Consider the following 17946-nt stretch of genomic DNA (forward strand, 5'->3'; position numbering starts at 1 on the left):
GATTTCATTCATACGTGGAATGTATGAAACAAAACAAGCAAACAAAAAAGAGACAAACCAAGAAACAGACTTAACTCTAGAGAACAAACTGATGGTTGCCAGAGGGCAGGTGTGTGCAGGGAGGGGTAAAATACGTGAAGGGGAATTAGAGCACACTTATTCTGAGGAGCACTGAGTAATGTACAGAATTACCAAATCACTATATTGTACACCTGAAACTAATGTAACACTGTATATAAGGGATACTGGAATTAAAAACAAACAAACAAACCTGTGCTTAATAAGTAGGATTTCCCCAAAACATAACCTACCCTGTTAGGAAAACCCTAAAATTCATATATAAATTGTTCTTCTCGGGGTGCCTGGGTGGCACAACGGTTAAGCGTCTGCCTTCGGCTCAGGGCGTGATCCTGGTGTTCTGGGATCGAGCCCCACATCAGGCTCCTCCGCTATGAGCCTGCTTCTTCCTCTCCCACTCCCCCTGCTTGTGTTCCCTCTCTCGCTGGCTGTCTCTCTCTGTCAAATAAATAAATAAAATCTTTAAAAAAAAAATTGTTCTTCTCAGTGTTCTTCTCAGATGACTGCTGAGGACTGACAGGTAATGTGTGGGCTTCTGAGAGCAGGCATTCAGTATACACTTATTGAACAAGTCAGTGAACGATGCCTTCATCTTATTAGTTGTCTAAAGCTAGCAAGACTGAAAAGACAACTGCAAAGGACTTGTGTGTCAAAAACCCCACTGGGCACCTGGATGGCTCAGTCAGTTAAGCGTCTGCCTTTGGCTCAGGTCATGATCTCAGAGTCCTGGGATGGAGTCCCACATCGGCTCCTTGCTAGTGGGGATCCTGCTTCTCCCTCTCCCTCTGCCACTCCCCCTGCTTGTGCTTACTCACTCTCTCTCAAATAAATAAATTAAATCTTTTTTAAAAATTAAAAATAAATTAAAAATGAATAATGAATGACTAGATAAATGAAGTTATGAAATTGAATTGGTTGGCAGCAAAATGGCTCTATCAAGAGAGGCCTGTAACAGGGGGATTTGTTCTAGAATCAGTTTTCGAAAGAGTTGAAGAAATGAGAGTAGCTGCGATGCAGAGTCGTACCACTATCCCCAAGAAGCCTCCCTCCCGTGTTGATCCTCTTCACTTTCCTTTTAGAGTCAGATTAGGGGACTTATTAGCAATTACTTCATCTCAAGCATCTTAATACCCTGAACACAGCATGACCTAAACAGAACTCTTCATTCTAACCCCTTATTCCCTCATCGCAACACGTTTCTCCTGCACACGCCAACTTACTATGGCTCCTGATTTTTCTTTTCCTCTCATGCCTTCCATTTAATCCTTTAGTACGTCCTGTCATCCTATTTGCAAAGCACATACTGAATTTACCCACTCCTCTCCATCCCTACTCTATCACTCTAGTCCAAACCACTTGGGTTAATCTTAATGGAACTTAGCTTGTCTCCCTGTTCCCTACCCCTCCACTGCCTGCCCCTTCCCCTCCAATCTATTCTCCCCCTAGGAGCCGGAGTGGTTTCTTAAAAATGCCAATCAGATCATGCCACTCTCCTTTTAAAATTCTACAAAGGCTTCCCACTGTATCTAGAATAAAATTCAAACTCCTTCTTCTCCTCCACAAAGCCTTTTCCCTCTGGACTCGTTATCCCTGCCCGACTCCATCCTCTTCCACAGCCCTCGTCTGCTGCAGCCACACTGGCCTCTCCTATCTCTCAAATGCCAAATTCCTTCCTAAACTTGTTCCAGCCTGAGTGCCTAGCACTCTCTGGAATACTCTACCAAAGAATCTTTACTGCCTTTTCCCCCCATTTAGTTCTCAAGGTCACCTACATTTTCAGAGGCCTCTCCAGATCAGTATAGCCAAATCAGGTGCCCCTTCCTTTTAAATGTTCACTGTATCACTCTGCTTCCTTCCTTGACAGCACTCGTGACCTGAAATCACTTTGCTCGTTTGTCCCCTTGCTTCACGAGAGCAGGACCTTGTTGATCCTGTTCATCACGGTGTCCTTTATAAAGCTTAGAAAAGTGAGAACAGGGGCGCCTGGGTGGCTCAGATGGTTAAGCAGCTGCCTTCAGCTCAGGTCATGATCCCAGGGTCCTGGGGTCGAGCCCCACATCCAGCTTCCTGCTGGGTGGGGAGCCTGTTTCTCCCTCTCCCTCTACTGTTCCCCCTGCTTGTGCTCTCTTGCTTTCTCTGTCAAATAAATAAATAAAATCTTAAAAAAAAAAAAAAGTGAAAACAGTACCCGACCCACAGTAGACATTTAATAATCAATATTAAATACTGAGTGAGTTATACATTGCTGTTATACTCAGGGTTGTTTTCCTGAAAAATTGATCTCAGAGGAAAAGCAAGATGTTTATCACATATATATGTTAGAGAATCTTAGAGTCGACTTGAGTCCTAGGCTTTCTGAAGCAAATTAATAGGCAAGCCAACATACGGAGCTATCTTCTGTATTGAATCTCACAACTGATCTTGACTTTTGTGCTTCATAGGGCTTCCATTTCAATTCTTCATTTCTTGAAATGACTAACATATATTAACAATGTTATTTTGAATTACATATCCTTTTTCAGCAGTGCTTCAAGGTTTATAAATATACCAAAATGCTCTCATAAGAAACTAAGCCAGGGGCGCCTGGGTGGCTCAGTTGGTTAAGCATCTGCCTTCAGCTCAGGTCATGATCCCGGGGTCCTGGGATTGAGCCCCACGTCAGGCTCCCTGCTCAGCAGGAAGCCTGTTTCTCCCTCACCCCCTGCCCCTCCCCCTGCTTGTGCTCTCTCTCTCTCGCTCTCAAATAAATAAATAAAATCTATTAAAAAAAAAAAAGAAAAGAAAGAAACTCAGCCAATAAGATTTTTCTGGCACAGAGACTATCTCAAATACTTCTTCAATGAATGAAGTTTTAATGTTTTTTAATAGTGCAATGATGCCAAAGAAATATTCCTCTCTGGCTTCAAGTAGAGTAATATCTTTGAGGTGTCAAAAATAAAACTAATTCTTACAAGAAAACAAAAGAGTAAGTGGAAGCTTTTATTAGTGAAACAAGTCAATTTATCTTATTTCCAACAAGGCCTTTTCCTCTATAAATGAGACAAACTACTTTACAGTACTTTACAACAACATAACTTAGTTTTTTGATGTTTTCGGAAAAGGAGCGATTTCTCTGGGAATTAGGAAAGTAAGTATTTTGGGAAGAAGAACTACAGGAGGTTACTTCTCAATTAATAGGCTTGTCTACCAGGTACGTAACTCCAGAATTGTTCCTCTTAACGACTCTATCAAGTACTAGCCAACAAAGAACCTGCCTTTAGAAACTGAGGCAGGAAAGGTTTCTACTTAAATAGGAAACAAGCAATCTAACATACCAATCACATGTCACCTTAACAAGGCAATTTACATAATTAGGTATAAATTATCTTTATGTTGATTAAGGTCCTAGCAAAGAAAAATTGGTCTGTTATGTCAAGTTCAAACCACACTCATCTGGCTAGAAAGGTAAACATCACAATGGAATGGGGCCTGTTTGACTAAGGGGAAAAACTCTCCTCAATATTGCACATTCTCTTTCATTAAAAACAAGGATTATTAAGTCAAGGCCATCTTGGTTCTGAATCTCTCCATTTTTGTTGGAAGAAGACTCACCATCTCTTTACTAAGTTCTAACTCAACTTCTATTTCCTGGGCAGCCTCAGGGTGCTTTTCACAGTAATCAACTATAAATTTGTAATGTTCCAATGATGTTGCCAAATTTTCTAGCTCTTTCTTGGGATCTGCAGTGATGATTTTGCCATAGAGACGGGCAACTCGAAACTTAGCTAACATGGCAGGGCGAAGAACATCTTCCCCTATATGCTCAGGAAAGACTTTATTTGGGTCTCTCAGGGAGTCTAAGAAGAGCTGGTAGTACTTCAACGCTGACTTATTGAGATTATTTATTTTTTTTACAATGTGTGAATCAGGGTCCCTCAGCTTGTCAGCAATGGCAACCTTCAAATCCATCATATCATAGTACGCATGTGCAATCTCAAACTGAATCTGCCTGTTGACCAGCAGGTAATACTGTGGATTCAGGTCCACGATGAGGGGCTCTAGCATGGCTATTCTACGTTTATGCATCTTGCACCGTCTCTCCATATCGGTTTCAAAGAAGGCAAGCACCTTAAACAGAGCACTGTGGTCTTGGACAACTTCGATATGGTCAGTGACATAACCATCAATCTGAAAGAACTCTTTTGCCTCAAAGACATAGTGTTGACCCAGTAAGAAAAGTTCTCTGGCTTCTTCAAAATCTAAAGGTCTCAGATAGCTCACTCTCTCTTCCACTGCAGAGATGGCGTCACACAGCTCACCGGTTCCAAACTGCACAGCTTTTTTCCTCACCCTTTCTTCCGCATCTAGTTCTTTTTTCCTTAAAGCTCTAAGTTCAGATTGTTTATCAAGATCGAGCTCTCCTATGTTGTCCTGAAAGAAAAAAATAAATTATGGTGAGGTGGGACAGTGATCTCCTGCTGTCCAATAACATTATGGCAAACTTAAGAGGAGAGAAAAGAAAGCCCTCTTTCTCAGCTGAGTTTATGGAGGTTCCATAATCTTACACATCTTTTAAAACTTCTTTCTTCTAACTATATTTCAATTGTATTAAAAATGTAAGAAATAGGAAAAGGTATTTAAATCAAATAAGCTGCTTATATAGGACTTTCCTATTTGGGGAACTAAAACTCATTTACGGTTGCTCCTTCAGGTAAGATAATTGCGTATGAAAGAACATTAAAGATTGTGAAACATTATACACATGTAATATATTATTAGTAGTTTAATATTAGAGTAAGACTGTAATCTACATCCTAAAAATATTGCACAGAGATGCCATTAAGATTAATGATGTGATGTTTACGCTACAAGTTATTTAGTGAAATACAGAGAAATGTCCCAGGTCTCAAAGACACTAAAGTGAAGACACAGTTAAATCTACCATCAAAGTTATCTCACCCTACCTCTCAGGGCAAAAAAAAAAGAAGAAGAAAAAAGAAAGGTAAAATGGTTTAAAAAAATAGACTAAGCTCGGGGTGCCTGGGTGGTTCAGTCGGTTAAGCGTCCTACTCTTGGTTTCAGCTGTGGTCATGATCTCATGGGTCCTGGGATCAAGCCCCGTGGCAGGCTCCTCACTCAGCACAAAGTCTGCTTGAGATTCTCTCTCTTTCTCCCTCTGCCCCTTCTCCCATTCACACTCCTGCTCCCTCTCTTAAATAAATAAATCTTTAAATAAATAAATAAATAAATAAATAAATAAATAAATAAATAAAAAGACTAATAAGCTCATCTTCCTCTTCCTGGCCAATAAAACTGAACATCAGCTCCCTCTATGCTTCACCCCTAAGCCTTTTCCTCCTGCCACTCAACACCGGCTCTAGATCTGCACTGTTCAGAACACGAGCCACCGGCCACGTGGATGACTCCTGGGCACCGGAAATGCAGCAAGTTCAAACCGAGATGTGGGCTGTATTTACAACATATACACCCAATTTCTAAGATTTAATTCAGAAATAATTTTAAATCTCTTTAATATTGATATTTTATTTTAAGATATTAATTAATATTTTGATATTAATATTTTAAAAATTGATGACAATTTTAAAAATATAATCTGGGTTTAAAAAGTATAAAGTTAATTCAGCCTTTTTCCTTTTCTAACGTGGCCATTAGAAAATTGACAATTAGATACATGGCTGGTTTTCTATTTCTACTGGACTGCACTGCCCTACAGGTGACTTTGTTCATACCCACGGTGGCAACTGTCAGCCATGGGAGGATGACTCACAAACACACAGCGAGAGCCCACACCTCTTCTCAAGCTCCAGATCCATAACCACAGCTCCCTGTATGAGCTCTGCTCTAAGGACACTCAAGGGCTCCTCATCTGTAGAACGTCGACAGTGAACTCCTCTTCCTCGTCGGCTGTTTCCTACGCTAGTGCTGTTTTAGTGAAGAGGCCTCCATCAGTCTGGACAGCCAACAACCTAGGAACCATCCTTTAGATGGCCCTCCCCTCTCCCCTTCCCCTGCACTTTTACTCTATCACCAAGCCTTCTACATTTTGCTTCCCAAATCCCTCTGGAATCCATCCTTTCCTCTTCCATCTCTTCTGCCACATCCTAGACCAAGCTCCCTTCACATCCCATCTGGACTGTTCCAGTGGTCTTCGAACTAATCTCCCTCCTCTACTGTTGCTTCCCCTCAGTTCGTTCTCCATTCTGCCACCTAATCGATTGTTCCAAAACCCTTCAAGCCTTCCAGTCCTCGAAGGCCCTGCTTGTTCCAGCCCCTTTCTAACTCTATCTTACATCACGTGCTCTCCCACTCTGCTCCCACAGGCCTTTGTTCCATCCCACCTAATACCATGCTCCCTGTGCCCCAGAACATACTGCTTCAGCTCGCTGGAATGCTGAGCCTTCTTTTCTCCAGTCTAGCTAATTCTTACTCATTCCCAGAGCATCCTTCACATGTTACTTCCTCCTGTATGTCCTCCAGCATGTGTCTCTCCCTTTGTGGAACTTACCAAAGTTGCACTTTTACATGAAGTAAAACCCCAAGTCTACTCTTCTTCCTCCTAGGACAATGACTAGCATAGAGCTCAAATAAATTTGTGTAGGTTTCTTAAGCTTGAATTGAAGAAGGCTTTTCAGGTAAACAGATAATCAAAGTATGAAATTGAAGTAACAAAGTCAGATTAAGAAAAATCTGAGTAATTTAAGAGCAGGCAACTATTGAAGGTAGTTTCAAGTCATCAGGTGATAAGTTCTGGTGCTCAGTCTGGAAAACATCAACTAAGTGAAGCGTATGAGTCAGACAGTGTAGTTTGCTTGGCACGATTACTGCAAATGCAAGCCCTAAGTCCCCCAAATCTTATTTACTTACTTGCTTCCCGGCTGCTTATTTACTTTAGTAGCTTTATCTTTCCTGGCTACTTTCTGAGCAGAAGAAAGCTGACAGCTTTTCCTGGCTCCAGCTTCTCTAGACATAAAACCCCCTAGTTCTCCCTGCTTCCTTTCTTTTCCAAATACGCCTCACCTTTACCCTCTACTTCTAAAATGCTCTCGTCCTTGCATGATACGTGCTTCTGGGGTTTTATGATTTATTTGGTTTTTTTAGTAGTTTCATAGGTTCTATATTATCACTAGTAAAAATTACTGTATTTTAATGCATGCATGCATAAAAAGAAAAAAAAGCATAACTTCTCCAGGACAGTTTTCTATGTATCTATGATTAGTATACTGAATCCAAATGATTTAGTTTCCTCCTTCGTGGTTAGAAACCAGGATTCAGTATGGATTAGTAATGATCATGATGACCATGAACATTTACGGAGGACTTGGTAGGTCTAGGGCACTTTTCTGAGCCCTCTGCATATATATTAATTTAACTCTGACAACAACATTATTAGGCAAATACCATTATCATTTCCATCTCTTTTGTGAGAAAATTGAGACAAAGAGAGATTAAGTAAATTGCCACAAACATACAACTATAAACTGGCAGGGCTATTTCCAGATATATATGTTTACAAAATAAATATAAATATATATACTGTATAAAGTATATAATGCTTGGATTGCTTATAGTCTAAAAAGAAGTGAAGGGAAAAGATAAGAATGTGAACAGATAATATAAAGCAAAATCTAAGTGATTTAGGACAGGCAAGGAAAGTTCTATGCAGTTTAAAGAAAGGAAATGGTATCTGTAGGCTATGAAGAATTACACACGGAACAATTACTATATTGAGACCCTACTGTGCCTGGAGATAATGATACACTATGAACATGCTGTAGCCCCACCGCTCAAGAATTTATATTCCATCCAAAGGAAAGTCGATAAGGAAGAAGTGGTATTTGAGATGGACCTTAAACAAGTAAGATTCTAAAAGGTAGAGATGGGAGAGCAAGAAATATTTGAGAGCATTCCGCATGCCTTGCATAATAGACATGTAGTGAGCCCAATGAGCATAATTCCCATTTTAAGCTTTTACTTCCATCCTGCTTCTTTAAGAAAGAAAAGGCAACTTCTGACTACTTTACCTGCATGGAAAGCTGGGCATTCTGCAGGAGAGTCAAACAATACTTGATCCAGCATCGTGCTATTTCTCCTTTTCTTTGGTGATAAAGCTCTGGTACATCTCCTTCAGCTTCAGTAGCTAAAATCACACAACGTTATTTGTCTTAGTTAACGGTCACGATCGCAATTTTCATTGTGTACTACGTTCTTTTTATAGCACTTTTTCCTGAATTTAAGAGTAACAGATTCTCACTGAAGCAGTGGGGAAAAACCCACCCAAAATTCCTACCACCTAGAGGCACTCACTGCTATTATTTTTGTAGATTTCTTTCTAGTTTTTTCTTATGCGTTATCTGTCGGTAAAAACTAGGGTCATGATGTATACTCAGTTTTGAATATAGGTTTTTCTTTATATATTATACCACTAACACTTTACCCATATCATTATCAACTCTTCAACATTTTTAAGTACAACATTATATACAATTAAATAGATGTTCCCTGCTTTATATAACCATTCTTCTAATTCTGTTGTTTCCACTTCTTCTATAAAAGACAAGTCTAAACAAAAAGATCTCTGTGCATAAATTTGTCCAGATTTTGGATTGTTTCCTTAGGACAGACTCCTAGAAGGAGAAGGGTCAGAGTTTACACCATTTAAATGTCCTGATATATACTGCCATATTACTTTGAACAAGTACTCTAACCAACAATATATGGGGCGGCTCAAAGAAAGCACTGGACAGTCATTTTTTTAGCTTTCTATTTCATTTTTTTTTTTAAGATTTTATTTATTTGAGAGAGAGACAGAGATAGCGAGAGAGAGCATGAGTGGGGAGGAAAGGGAGAAGCAGACTCCCCACTAAGCAGGGAGCCAGATGTGGGGCTTGATCCCAGGACCCTGAGATCATGACCCGAGCCAAAAGCAGATGCTTAACCGACTGAGCCACCCAGGTGTCCCATTAGCTTTCTGTTTTAAAGAGTAAAAATGGGGGCGCCTGGGTGGCACAACGGTTAAGCATCTGCCTTCGGCTCAGGGCGTGATCCTGGCGTTATGGGATCGAGCCCCACATCAGGCTCCTCCGCTATGAGCCTGCTTCTTCCTCTCCCACTCCCCCTGCTTGTGTTCCCTCTCTTGCTGGCTGTCTCTATCTCTGTTGAATAAATAAATAAAATCTTTAAAAAAAAAAAAAGAGTAAAAATGATAACTCACTATTTTAGTTTATAAATTTTTTTGGACAAGTGCCTTTTAGATTCCAACCAATCTACAACTAATTCTATGTACCGAAAAAAGGGAAAAACCAATTATTTAATTCAATAATGTACATTTCCTTAACTCTTCATAATCTCTATTCTTCTGATTCACAATGATAAAGAAATTTGTGACAAAACCTGTTAAATGACTCAAATATGTTTTTTTGAAATATAATTGACATATAACATTATATTATTTCAGGTGTACAACATAATGATTTGCTACTTATATATATTGTGAAATGATCACAATAAGTCTAGTTAATGTCTATCGTCAAGCATAGTTACAAAATTCTTTTTTTTGTGATAAGAACCGTTAAGACCTACTCTTAGCAAATTTCAAATATGCGACACAGTATTATTAACTATAGTTAATAACTGGAAGTTCGTACATTTTGACTCCCTTCACACCCACCCCCCATATCGGTAACCACCAATCTGTTCTCTGTATCTATGAGTTTGGTTTTCTTGTTTTGTTTTTTTAGATTCCACATATAAGTGATATCATATGGTATTTGTCTTTCTGATTTATTTTACTTAGTGTAATGCCCTCAGTTATCATAAATGGCAAGATTTCATTTTTTCTCCCCTCCAAACCATTGTAATAGCTAAGCTTCCCTGCCCCTCCCCCACTTTCCAAGAAATAATTTTCAGCCCTACTAAGAATGCATGCCTTGCCTTGGGGCACCTGGCTGGCTCAGTCAGTAGAGCATGCCACTCCTGATCTCAGGGTCATGAGTTCAAGCTCCACACTGGGCACAGAGCTTACTTAAAGAGAGAGAGAGAATGCATGCCTTAGGTATTTCAAGCATCTTAGCAGAAACTAATGTCCATTATCATGATGTTCACAGACTTGTTCCCAAACTTAATACTGTGAGTTTGATTTTATCTGTCCTTATTTCTAAGCCTCCAAGTTTGTTGAGTCCCCTACCAGCAGAGGTCAGAGGCGGGGTAGGGAAGGGTCAGATCAGTGGTTATTGGGTTTGAATGCCAGCCCTGCCCCTTACTATCTGTGTGACACTGGGCCAGTTGTTCAACCTGTCTGAGCTTCAGTGTCCCCATCTGTCAGGTATAGATAGTAACAGTGACAGTCTGATAATGTAGCCATGGACATTTAATGAGATGATGTCCACAAAGACGGAGGACAGGATCTGGTATGTGGATGTTCATCATTAATCAAACTGGATTAATAAAATCCAGTCTAAAAACCTGTGTGAACCTTAGAGTATCTACAATTAAGATATGAATTCTCTAATTCGTATCTATACATGGATCCTTGGGAGTTAGTTGAAAGCAGTTTCACCTTAATTGTTTAAACATTTGCTTTTATCACCTTACCCAGGCTGTGGTCTCTGTTAAGAAACAGTGTCGGGAAGCTTGGCCGGCTCAGTTGGTTAAGTGACCAACTCTTGATTTTAGCTCAGGTTATGATCTCAGAGTCATGAGATCAAGCCCCGCAGCTGAGCGTGAAGCCTGCTTAAGATTCTTTCTCTTGGCGTGCCTGAGTGGCTCAGTCCGTTAAGCGTCTGCCTTCAGCTCAAGTCATGATCTCAAGGTCCTGGGATCGAGCCCTGCATTGGGCCCCGTGCTTAGCGGGGAGTCTGCTTCTCCCTCTGCCCCTCACTCTGCTCCTGCTCTCACTCTCTTGCTCTTTCTCCCTCTCAAATAAATAAATAAATCTAAAAAAAAAAAAAAAGAATAAGGTTTATTTATTTATTTAGAGAGAGAGAGCGCGCGCGTGGGCGCGAATGGGGGGGGATTGAGAGGGAGAGACTCTCAAGCAGACTCCCTGCTGAGTGGGGAGCCCAACAGAGGGCTTGATCCCATGACCCTGGGATCATGACCTGAGCCAAAGGTAGACAACCAAATGAGCCATCCAGGTGCCCCATGTAAATGTATTTTCTCTTCCTTATGATTTTCTTAACACTTTCTTTTATCTGGCTGATTTCATTGTCAGAATAGAGTATTAAGACATAAAACATACAAAATATGTGTTGTTTATTATGGTAAGGCATCTAGTCCACAGTAAGCTTAGTAATTAAGTTTTGGGGAGCCAAAATTTATACATGGATTTTTAACTACACAGGGGATAGGCACCCCTAACCTCCCCCACACATTATTCAAGGATCAACTATATATTAGTTTCATATGCACAACATAATGATTTGATATCTGTATATATTATAAAATGATCATCACAGTAAATCTAGTTAATATTTATGACCATACACAGTTCAAAGATATACCCTCTTAGCAATTTTCAAATACGCAATACGGTATTAACTATAACCACCATGCTGCACATTACATCCCACAACTGAATTATAACTGCAAGTTTGTACCTTACGCTAAAAAAGATTTTTTCTCTTTTTTTTCCTGAATAATAATCCATTGTACATATACACCATATTTTCTTTATCCACTCATCCATCAACAGACACTTAAGTTGTTTTCATTTCTTGGAGACTGTAAATAATACTGCAATAAACACGGGGTGCATGTATCTTTTGGAATTAGTGTTTTCTTTTTCTCTGGGTAAATACCCAGAAGTGGAATTACTGAACTGTATGTTATTTCTATTTTTAATTTTTTGAGGAACCTCCACATTGTTTTCCACAGTGGTTGTTCCAATTTACATTCTCACCAACAGCACGTGAGGATTCCCTTTTCTTCACATCCTCACCAACACTTGTTATTTCTTATCTTTTTCATTAAAGCCATTCTCACAAATATGAGATGATATCTCACTGTGGTTTTGATTTTCTCAAATATACATGTTAACTGTGATTTTTAAAACTAAATAAAACACTATAATTAAACTAGACATTTGGACACATCACTTATGCAGTATTCCAACCAAAAATGTGTCATCTGATTCTTAGCTTAAGGAGACATCAACTGATGGAAATCTAATGTAACAACTGGCTTATATTTTTCAAAAATGTCTACATGATGAAAGAGAAAGAATGGCTGGAGAACTGTTCCAGATTAATGGACAGTAAAGAGATGTGAGAATTAAATGCAGTATGAAATCATGAATTGGATACTCTAGTACTAGGAAGGACATTACGGGAATAATTAATGAAACAGAAATATGCATTATAGATAAGAGAATTGTATCAATGTTACATTTCCTGTTCTATGATTATGTAAGAAAATATTCTTAGGAAATATACACTAAAGTATTAAAGGGGTAAAGGAGCCTAATGTATCCAATCTTCTCTCAAATGCTTCTGAAGAAAAAAAAAACATGATTGCAAACGAGGCAATTATTAAAAGTCTGTGAATTGGGAAGGGCTACAGTAGATCTGTGTTCTGTTTTTGAATTTTCTAAAATTTATAACGATTTCAAAATGCATTTTAAAAGCTGTGTAATAAAACATGCACATATGAACTTACTGTCTTCTGTTGAGATCTTTCCAGTTTGACCAAAAATGACATTAGCAGCAGATAAACAGTGCCTGGCCTCCATAAAACATAGCTGTTGAGGAAATAAACAAGAATAAGTGCAATTATCACCCAGCCTTATTTGCAATTAACACTTACATAAAGTCTTCTAAGATGAGAAAAGCTATAAAATTAGGCAAAAACCACTAAGGAGACCCTGTATGGTTGCTGAACATTAAGAAGGTATGTAACATGTATTCTCTGGTTAAAAAGCTACCTCAAGGATTAAAATAAGAATGCCCCCAAACTCTTAATAATAATCCTAACTGGCTGAGAGACAACTGCTGACTGAACTGAAAGTCAGCTCTCCTCAAGTTATCATTAAGTATAATTCAAGAATGACTATCCTTCTAGACTCAGCGTGCTTCAGACAGACCTTAGGTTCGGTCCACATAGCCAAAATGACATGTGGGATAAATGTGTCCCCTGTCAGAGGGTTCGAAGGTTTAATTTTCTGAGGTTTAGAGATCTCTCTATATATCCTACTTCAAAGGCAAAAAGGGTAAATATGGATAGGAAGAGATTCCTGTCTTCTAGAATTTGGGGAATTTACATAGAATGAATGAGGATTCCCACTAAGTTTTGAAGTTAACAGATTTCCACAGATGAACTTTATGGACTTGCTTTACCAACACACTCGAAGACTTCCCGAATTCAAATTTGGACATGGTAAAGTCCTAAACTCTTGGAGAAGATCTCCTTGTTAATATAAACACTTTGAGTTTATCATGTTAAGTCACAGGACCAACCCAGCAAAAACACAAAGTTAAAGTCCAACTTTTAGTTGGAAGCCACCCTCATTAACTCAATGTCTAGTTCATATTAATAATACCTCATTTCATTGAGGAGATTTTTCGTGGTTGGCAATGACTTTAAAATCTTAGCACTAAATGTATCTCTCCATTATAGCAAATTCAGAAGCCACCTTGAGAACAGCTGGGTACCATGTACAGTATTAGCCCAGCAACATCTATGGATCAAAATGCTGGTGTTAAACCTCAGAAGCCCAAAGAAAGTTACAGCTTACAGAAAGAAGCTTTAACTGTCCCTCTACGATCCCTTACCCGTCACTATCATTGAGCTTTGGTCAGACTGGTTCCCTGCAAGCAACCACTGCTACCACAGTGAGTGCCTTGTGCCCTCTAGGTGGCTGGTAAATGTGGGACCTTAGCACCTGCCAGGTAGGGACACATCAAGTAGCAAAACCTCATCACTGGAACCACATGAAGATGAGAATGATATAAATGACAATTGCATTGTTTTAAAGAAAATGGTTCAAATCTCTGTTTGCAATGTAACTCAGCTAGTTGTAACAAAAACTTATAAAACATTTTGGTTTACAAAAAAAAAAGGCACAGGGTGGGGGAGGTACTCATGAAAATTACTGCATGCTCCACATAAGCAATGCTTAACAACTTTAAATTTTTATTACACTTTAAATTAGCATCTTGATATCTTAGTACTATTAGTATCGATGGAGTTTTAAGTGTAAATTAAAATCAGTGACTAAGTGGCTTTAAAGTTGCTAAACAAAACAAGTAAGGGGCCTTTGGAAGCCCTAAAAAAAGGCGCCACAAGCAGAGGCGCCAGGTAACACTTGCGATGATGAGCACAATGGAATGGATTCATGAGAGTCAGGTTTAACCGGATGCTCCAACAGACGCGACAGCGTTACTTACACGCTTGATCTTAGACCAAAGTCCTAGAAGCGATGCTGCAGCCACCACAGCCCTTTCTCGCCTGCTAATAGCTTTTCTGAATGAAATTCTGTGGGACAATACTTTAAACATAGGGCGCATTTACAGAACCAGCACTAACAAAAAGCTAGAAAGGATAAAGGCCCAGTAAGGATATGGCAGCAGGTAACCAGAGAGACTGAAAGAAGGAACTCGGATGAGCAAAGAATTACCAAAATTTCAGAGTGAATGAGAAATACGAATAAAAGTAGTTTCTATTGTTGAGTATCTTACTGAGGATTAACAGAAACTCTGGCTTGGAAAGGTGGCTGAAAAGGGTTTTAGCATTAAAACTTTTAGGGACTAAAGGAATGAATAGGTCAATTAAAAATATACCAACGTGATTCTGAATAACTATGATAAATTGAGAAGCTCAAGTTTTTTCCTGTGTAATCCTCCAGAAGAAGTGTACCACATGGAGTTACAACTCTGGAACTGAGCAGAGACATTTCCAACAGAGCATAGTTACCATGGAGGAGTTCATTCTGAAGAATAACTGAAATGCATCACATGCTTTTATCGAAGCCCACATTTAACAGTCAACTTCCTCGGACAAATCCTCATAGCTACCAGATTACCACTGCACAAAGATAAAGCTGTAGCTATAAGATAAACTCTGCAATTTAAGGTAACATTTCACTAGAATGAATTGGTAGTGTTCTGTATCGAAAAAGAAATGGTCTTAGGTAACTAACACGTACTTTTAGGGGCTAGCAGCATGTAAGACAATGACAAAATTCAGCACCTTACGATTCAAAAGGATTAATGCAACAAAGAGCTACAAAAGTCTAGTATACTGGCAAACTGGGCTGCATTTTTCTGTCCAGTTTACATCATAAAATACAAGCTACCTGTTTCTAAAAGATGCCATTTTCAAGGTATTCCTGGTTCTATTTTTATACACACTAGCAGTAACTTTGTTAGGCCGCTATTTGAGCAGCTTACCTTATTGATGTAAAATTGCGACAAGGTAGCAGCATTAATAGCCCACTCTAGAGGATGGTAGGCACTGTGTTCCAGCTGGCGTTTTAGGGTACTGTGACAGTAGTGAGCAGCCTTCTCAAACATTTCCATATGCTGGTAGACTTGAGCCAGGTAATAGAGGTTATGAGTATAAACCTTCTCAAATCTATGAAGAAAAAGTGAATGTTTGTATAATGGTTTACAATTTATAAGGAACTTTCACATAGCTTGGTCCTCTCACCAGCCTTTTGAGTTGTGTATGGCTACTGTATCTGTCTGACAGATAAGGAAAACGGAGCCTCACGTTTGAACAGGGTCACATATCTAGTAAGTGGCAAATGGACGTTTTTAAATCCATGTCAGAATCCACATTCTATAACTATGACTTTTCTCAAAAGAGAAAACACTATACTTTTTGGAACAATCATCTTATCTATACTATGTGGAATTACCTATGAGAGTGGGTTTCTGTACCGACTCACCTTTTTGATCTTTCTTGTTCAGCAAGTTTCTCTTCTTCAGGAAGAAAATGCTCAGTAGGATCAAGAGGAGGACTCCCGATCTACAAATAAGGAAAAACAAAACTCTAACATTTTAAACTGTAAACACCAAGCGCCCTCCTCTGGAGAAACTGGAGAAATCAAATTTTTAAAACCCAGTATATTTCATTTTTTACTAGTTAATTTTCATGTTACCCAAGAAGTAATTTTCTTTCTTTCTTTTTTAAAGATTTTATTTATTTATTTGTGTGAGAGAGAGAGACAGAGCACGAGTAGGGAAAACTGCAGGCAGAGGGAGAAGCGGGTTTCCCACTGCAAGGAGTCCAATGTGGGGCTCGATCCCAGGACTCTGGGATCATGATCTGAGCCAAAGACAGCCGCTTAACCAACTGAACCACCCAGGCGTCCCAAGAAGTAATTTTCTTAACCATAAAATTTTAAAGAGTCAAACAAATAAAAGGAGATTGTCTAGAAGCTCACAGTTGACAAAATTTTGATTGCTGTGGGAGGTGAACCTCAAATACACTAAAAAAAGATCTACCAATTTGCCTTTAGAGATGCGTAATTCTTTAAGTCTTAATTTTGTCTGGTAAAAAAACATCTTTTAAAAACCTACATAAGTGGGGCACCTGGCTGGTTCAGTTGGTAGAGCACTCGACTCTTGATCTGGGGGTTTTGAGTTTGAGCCCCATGTTGGGTGTAGAGATTACTTAAAAATATAATCTTAAAAATTAAAAAAAAACCTACATAATTACGATAAATAAAAAAGATATATTCATCCTTAGAGTAATAGTGTTCTAAACCGACCACTAGTAAAAATCAAATCAAAGTTTTAAATATTTGCTCTAATAACTTTTTTTTCCTCAAGGGAACGAGAACATATATAGATTACCCCCTTTAAATACAAAGGCAATAAAATTAGTGATTCTATTGTGTATTACCTTGGCCAAGTCACCCAACCTCTTGTGCTTCTGTTTTCTCATTGATAAAATTACCTCGTAAGATTGCTATGAGGATTCAATAAGTTAGTATGTGTAAATCACTTATAATATAATACTATCTCAAGTCCTCCGAAAGAGCACTACTGTCTCGTCTACTTCTATGACGACAGACCAATCTGCAAGACCAGCCTTGCTTTAAAGTGAATTTGCTAAACTTCAAATAGCAAAAATGCCTTCCATTTTTAAAAATGTGATCTTACATTCTGGACGTAAATGCTAAAAGTATCACAACTTGGGTTCCTAGAATTTACAGAAAGTAAAAATGACTAAGACAGGAAGCAAGGCCCAAGGCAAACACAACAGATAAGTAGTTCTTCCAAGATCTCAATAATTTTGAGGGCTGTTTATATGCTTACTCTTTAAAAAAATATATGCTTATTCTTTTTTGATGAAGGGAATTAATCAATGTATTATCTTCTATACATACTTCATTGTTATGGCTATCACACGTCATATGTAACCCTAAGTCAAACCACTCTCTTCCCTGACTTAAAACACAGGTATAACTCAGTATAAAAAGTTTGCTATGTTTTATGTTTCCATATTAATACTAATTTTTAATGAAATATCATAGGTGTTTGGTATCTACACATTGCGGGGGGGCAGGCAGAGAGAGAGAGAGAGAGAGAGAAAATCTTAAGCAGACTCTCTGTCAAGTGCAGAGCCCAACTCAGGCTCAATCTCACAACCCTGAAATCACGACCTGAGCTGAAATCCACAGTCGATGCTTAACTGATTGAGCCGCCCAGGAGGCCTGTATCTTCACATTTTAAATGAACAATTGCACGTATAAGAGTGTGAGCTTAAAATCATGAAAGGAGGGTGTTCTATATGATAGATGTTTCTGTGATTTGTCCCACATAACTGACCACCTAAGACCTGCACATACACAGGCAGGCTAATGTTTTTGAGACTCATGCTAGGTGAATAACCTTGGGACCCTGATGTCTGAAATATATTAGCTGGCCT

The 17946-nt window shown here is 38.9% G+C and overlaps 1 protein-coding gene across 1 annotated transcript in view; it reads right to left on the minus strand.

Annotated features, from left to right (window-relative positions):
* Window positions 1-3037: 3037 nt before the first annotated feature.
* Window positions 3038-17946, minus strand: part of KIFBP (kinesin family binding protein) — a 33866-nt gene continuing 18957 nt past the window's right edge. The window contains exons 3-7 of the mRNA XM_045783466.2: window positions 15959-16038; window positions 15459-15642; window positions 12730-12811; window positions 8100-8215; window positions 3038-4488 (exon numbers count right to left, since the gene is read on the minus strand). Coding sequence (XP_045639422.2) covers window positions 3613-4488; window positions 8100-8215; window positions 12730-12811; window positions 15459-15642; window positions 15959-16038 — 1338 coding nt within the window. The 3' untranslated portion in view covers window positions 3038-3612. The remainder of the gene's footprint in view (window positions 4489-8099; window positions 8216-12729; window positions 12812-15458; window positions 15643-15958; window positions 16039-17946) is intronic.

This window comes from Ursus americanus, chromosome 6, assembly GCF_024610735.1.
Source record: "Ursus americanus isolate L20-20 chromosome 6, mUrsAme1.1.p, whole genome shotgun sequence".
NCBI classification, from domain to species: domain Eukaryota; kingdom Metazoa; phylum Chordata; class Mammalia; order Carnivora; family Ursidae; genus Ursus; species Ursus americanus.